General features: G+C 26.8%; 1 protein-coding gene across 1 annotated transcript; it reads right to left on the reverse strand.

The window, feature by feature from the left end:
* Positions 1–1,739: 1,739 nt before the first annotated feature.
* On the reverse strand, positions 1,740–4,094 carry LOC8280947 (probable xyloglucan galactosyltransferase GT14). Its single transcript, XM_048378367.1, has 2 exons — positions 3,373–4,094; positions 1,740–3,243 (listed from the first exon to the last, which is right to left on the reverse strand). The coding sequence occupies exons 1-2, from the start codon at positions 3,405–3,407 to the stop codon at positions 1,902–1,904; spliced, it is 1,377 nt and encodes a 458-aa protein (XP_048234324.1). The 5' UTR covers positions 3,408–4,094; the 3' UTR covers positions 1,740–1,901.
* Positions 4,095–5,661: the final 1,567 nt, after the last annotated feature.

Below are 5,661 nucleotides of genomic sequence, written 5' to 3' on the forward strand. Positions count from 1 at the left end.
AATTGGTACCAGCTAGGCAATTTACCGAACTAATTGGCCTGAACCTAGGCAGTCAGACCTATGTTTGAGTCATAATAATAAAATCTTTAAAATTCTTGATAAATCTCCATCCAAGCAGTTTATTAGTGGAATTCTAATAGCCATATTTGAAGTCGGTGCTCCTTTAACAACTACTTTGTTTCCTCAACTGTATATACACCTAGGTGACATTAAAGAACAAAAAAAATACTCTGCAAGATTAAGAAGCCGTATTATATATTCAAGTGAGAGATCTTTTCAAGTATATTAAGTTACGGAAATTACTCTTAAAACCTCTTATTCTTTTATTTTGAATCAAAACCCTCTTATTCTTAAACCTTGTAAATAGATCTTGTAGGAGGTTCTTACACTTTCATATATGTCTTTTCCACTGGGGCATAATGTAAAAATATCTTTTCTAATCTTCCATATTTGTAACAATTTTTAAGTGAGCTACAGAAAAGATATAAAATGGATTTGCTAGTCTTATAAAAACATTTGTAAAGGGTTTAATTTAATACCCGTAAAAGGATTTTATTAATATAAAAATCTCTTAATATAAAAATCTAAGTGGAAATTGAAAATCAGATATAGGTAAAGAATTGACTATACTATTATAATTCTTGTGTTTAATTTCATTCTCCTTACTCTTCATACGCTTTGATCAGTGCTTGCATCATTCATTTGAAGTGTTTTCATTATTTGCTTCTGGTATTTGGTTTTCAAATCAAAGCACTTTCCAAAGAGTTAACTTTTAGACTCATATTTGTATTAAATAATTACTTCATCTCCTTCCTAGTTGTCATATAAACATATAACAATTTTCATAAACTAGGGTGGCCACTTTGTGGTCCAGGGATCCGATACGTGCGGGACTAACATTCTTCTTCTTTTTCAGACTAGTTTTTCTTTTAAGAAAAATTATAATAAATTAATTATAAAAATTAATAATATACTAAAATTTATATATTAAATAAGTTTTTTAAATATTTATGAGAATTTATACTATAGATAAATAAAATTCAAATTGGATATAATTATTAAAATATTTTTAATCTTTTCAAGTAGTCATACTCTTTAGAAATTAGAAATCAATTTATTTTTTATAAATAATAAAATAAATTATTTATTACAATTAATATAATATAATATTTAAAAAATCTCTATATATTAAAAATTTCAGCTTTAGTAAATAAAACTATTCTTTTTACACATTTGATAAGTTCAGAATTTTATCTATATATAATTAATAATTTCATAACAAAAAATATTATATTTTCATAATGGATATTAGCATTCATTATTCATATGCATAATATTCATTGTTTATTGTAACGAAGTTTATTTTTGTTCTATCGCTTTTTGGATATTCATTACTTTTATAATGGATTGTTAATTATTTATGATTTGTAAGTTTATTAATTTATTCTTGTTAATTCAATAGTTGTGACTCTATATATTTTTCATGTCACCCTGAAATATATTTTATAAAAACTACCATCCATTGTCCATCTCATACTTATATTGCAACATTGACCCTCACAAAATTATAATGTATAATCTGATAAATTAATTAAATGAATTATTAAATTGACTGTATTATAAAGCTTAGTACAATTAAAACATTAAAAAATAAATCGTAATATAAACTCTTATCTTTTTTACGATTGCGGGACTCAAAGTAGAGTTATTAACAAACCTTAGTGACTATTGTTAATGTTATTTTTTGGAACAATAGGGACTCAAATGTAAACCTTGGCTACTTATTTGTAGAAAAAAGTGAACAGAAGAAATATAAATGTATTCCCTTCTCATTAACCAGAATGATAATGAACACAAGAAATAAAATAAAAAATAAAATCCCCACCAATCGAAATATTTTTTCAGAAGAAAGGAGACCAATCTTTTTGGCCCATTCTAGAAAATCTGAGCCTCCAATTTGGTTCTGCAAAGTCAATGCCAGGATCCTTTCCCTCCCTAATTTCCTTTCTCACTTTCTCAATTCTTGCAAGTACTCCCTTAATTGCTATGTCAAATGCATCTTCAAAACTCTCTAGTTTTGACTTGGGATTTGCATATATAATCTTCGGTATCAGCTTTATAACCTCCTCTCTCATGCTTGTTATTTTATCATTGGGAACCTGAAGCAAAGTCTCATTGATGCTGATATTCCCATTTTTCACCAAGTTCCCTGGTATGAACACAGAATATGTAGCATAATCATTTGGTAAGTGCCACTCATACTGTGCATAAGCAGATCCTGGGTGGAAGAAAACTGGAATACATCCTGCTACAATCGAATCAAAAGCTGATCGTCTAGTGTACGAATCCCCTGGAGGCTGCAAGCAGAAAACTGAGTCTTGAAATACCTTGATGACCTCGACAGGGTTGTCACACTTGTTTGGTCCAGAGTCACAATCCAGCAACTTACATAACCTCTTTGAACCTAAGCAGTGATTGATTATCTCACTACGGATAGAGTCCTGCAGAAAAGGTCGCGGAGCCCCTGCAAAAGAAAACAAGTAATGCCTTTTCCGTTTCCTCATTTTATTTTGCCATTCAATCAGCTCAGTTTCACTTGACGGGTGGAAATGAGTTGGATATGGTATCGCGAATTCGTTACTCCATGCACTTGATTCAATTGTCACCATTGTCATGTTCATAGATTCAGGCAAAGACATAAGATTGCTTCCCCAACCATTATCATTATCAACATGTCTACGAAAATCCCAGCCAATCCTTCCAGAAACAAAGAAATGGTCTCTACCCCACAATATTTTCCATTCAGGTTTTTTTCTCAGCCATTTGACAAGATCAGCACCCAAAGAATCTCTTGATATATTATAATCCCACAGGTAACGAGCGACGTCGAGTCCCCCATAATAAGGTACAAAAATGGCAGAAGCTAAAGAGGAGTCATTAGTCAAACATTCATAGTTGTTCATTCTAGTGCGAAATATAACTTCTAAAAGAAATTGGTGAGTTGCAAACCAATTCCATCCTGATATAATCCCTTCAGGATTCTCAACAACCTGAAAACCAAATCCTGAGTTTGTCAGGAACGGGCACATGTCATAAAATCTATAAAGGCCAGTGCAATTTTCAACAAGAAGGTCGTTGAAGCGTTGAGGAAGATCATGAACATATATGTAACGACCTGAACAAGAATCTGAATAAGATTTTGGATCGGAATCATCAAGGGAGTCGTAATTAGACTTTTGGGTACTGAAAGCATTGGCGAAGTCTTTGAGTTTAGAGTCGAGACCATTGGTCTCATAATCATTAGAAAAAAGTGAATAATCAGAAGCACAAAGAAATAAAAACAAGAAAGAATACGCAATGAAGATGACAAACCAGAGTCTGTTATGGCCTATTGTAGATTTCTCCATCTGCCCTTTTGTAAAAGCTCTCTCTAGCTTGGTCCAAAAGCTCGACACACCTGTCAATGTACAAAAACGATGGCTACTAAGTTATGCAGTAGAGAGAAAAAGGTAATTAAAAAGAGTTATAAATGGTGAAAACTGAGGCTTCTGAGTTAACCAAAGGGATTATTTAATTTAAATGTAAGGTTGTAAAGAATCCAAAGAAAAATCCAAGAAAGGAAGGCATTTTAACTTTTCAAGGAAACTTATTAGCATGCAATCCATTGTGATCTTGAACATTTTCCTTAATTGGAAACAAGAATATTTCTTGTTTTGTTCCACGAATAATTAAAAATCTAATATTTTATTTTTTTTAATTTTTTCTATTTTAATATTTGAACTATATTTTTTTTTTCAATCTAGTGACTTTAACATGCTAATTTATGTATATTATGATATCTCTATTAAATTCTAAATGTTAAAATAATGACTTAACTTGTTATACACCTGAAATGACCTAAATATCCTTACTTCTTAATTTCTTTTTCCTTTTTCTCTTACTTTTTTTTTAATTTCTTTCTATTTATTATCGAGTTTTTTTAACACTAAAAGACAAAGATGTTGGATTAATTTTTTTCATTTTAATTTTTCACTTATTTTAAAAGACATTACTCATTGTTTTTTACATATTATTTCCTTTTTAAAAAAATAATAGCTTCCTCTCTTTTTATTATTTTGAGGTGAATTTTTTTTTTTTTTTTGATGTAAATGCAAGAAAACAAAAAAATGAGAAAATATCATTTCTTTTAATTTCTTGATAAACAAACAAAAATTTTAAAAGTTAGTGCTAAAAATGGATAGAAAAAAAGAAAGAAAATATTAAATTATTTAAAGAATGGTATTTAAATCAATTTATTATTTAAAATAAGTCATATAAACACTTTAACCTATAAAACCGGTTAGAGACACTATATTGAACATTTTTAACAGTTTAAACACTTAATTAAATAATAGTTTAGCCACTAAAATAGAAAAAAATAAAAAAGTTAAAATACTATATTTGGAATTTTATGTTTGTTTCGTAGCTCAACTCCTGTAAGATGTGGCTCAGTAGCCAAATTACAATAGAATTCTTTCACAAATACCCTAAAAAAGCAAAAATATCATTTTTTCGGTCAAAAGATTTTTCTTTCAAAAATACTGTTAATTAAAATTTTATTTAAAAAATACGAATATAAAACTAAAGAACTACATGTCATTGTTTGGAGCAAGAATGTTGGGTTGGATTATATATTCAAATGAAAGAAAAATTTATAAAAGGTTCTTTAATTCATTTAAATATTTTCAATTAAGACTTTAAAATAACGTTTTTTTCTATACTATTTTTAACATTCAAAATAACTAACTTATCATGTGCATAGAGTGCAAGTGACTTGTAATATTATATTAATTATTTATATAATTTTATATAAATTATATTATTTATTTAACTATTTATTAATTTAATATTATATATATATGTGTGTTTGTTTGTGTGTTAATCTTTGATTTCTTTAGATTTAGTGAGCAAGTGGAGTGACAAAAATGCATATGTTATTATTGAATAAGAAGCCTTTATGTTTTCCTCGACATTAGTGAGATTTTATCATATTTATAGTGAATATAAAAGAATAAATATTTTAATAAAAAATTTTAAAAATAATCAAAAAATAATAAATTAGAATATGTTTAGACAAAAATATATACAAAATGGTATTGTATTATAACAAAACATAGAACATAGTTTGAAAAATTATCATGAATCATACATATTAAGTCACAAATATCATATTAAATTTATTAAAACTATAATTTATTTTACATTTATATAAATTATATTTAAAAAATTTAAAAATAATTAATTTTTTTTATAAATATACAATAAAAGGTATATGTTTAATATCTTTTAATCAAAATTTAAAATTTTTTAACATGTTTTAATTTCGAAACTATTTTTCTTTTCCAATAGCAATGGATATAATATTGATTTTTATTCAATATAATGGAATACATTCAACTTTTTTAATATATGTTCCTAACATATAATATACTTACTACATTTATAATTTTTAAAAAATACAAGCAAAATTAACATAAATAGTATATTCTTTCATATTTGTGTATATGTTTGTTATATATTTGGTACATATTTAGAATATAACTAGTATATAATTTATTTTACATATATGTCTATTACATTTTGACTTTTTTTAAATGTACAACAAAAGGTATATGTGAAGCA

The sequence above is a fragment of the Ricinus communis genome, chromosome 1 (assembly GCF_019578655.1).
Source record: "Ricinus communis isolate WT05 ecotype wild-type chromosome 1, ASM1957865v1, whole genome shotgun sequence".
Lineage (NCBI taxonomy): Eukaryota > Viridiplantae > Streptophyta > Magnoliopsida > Malpighiales > Euphorbiaceae > Ricinus > Ricinus communis.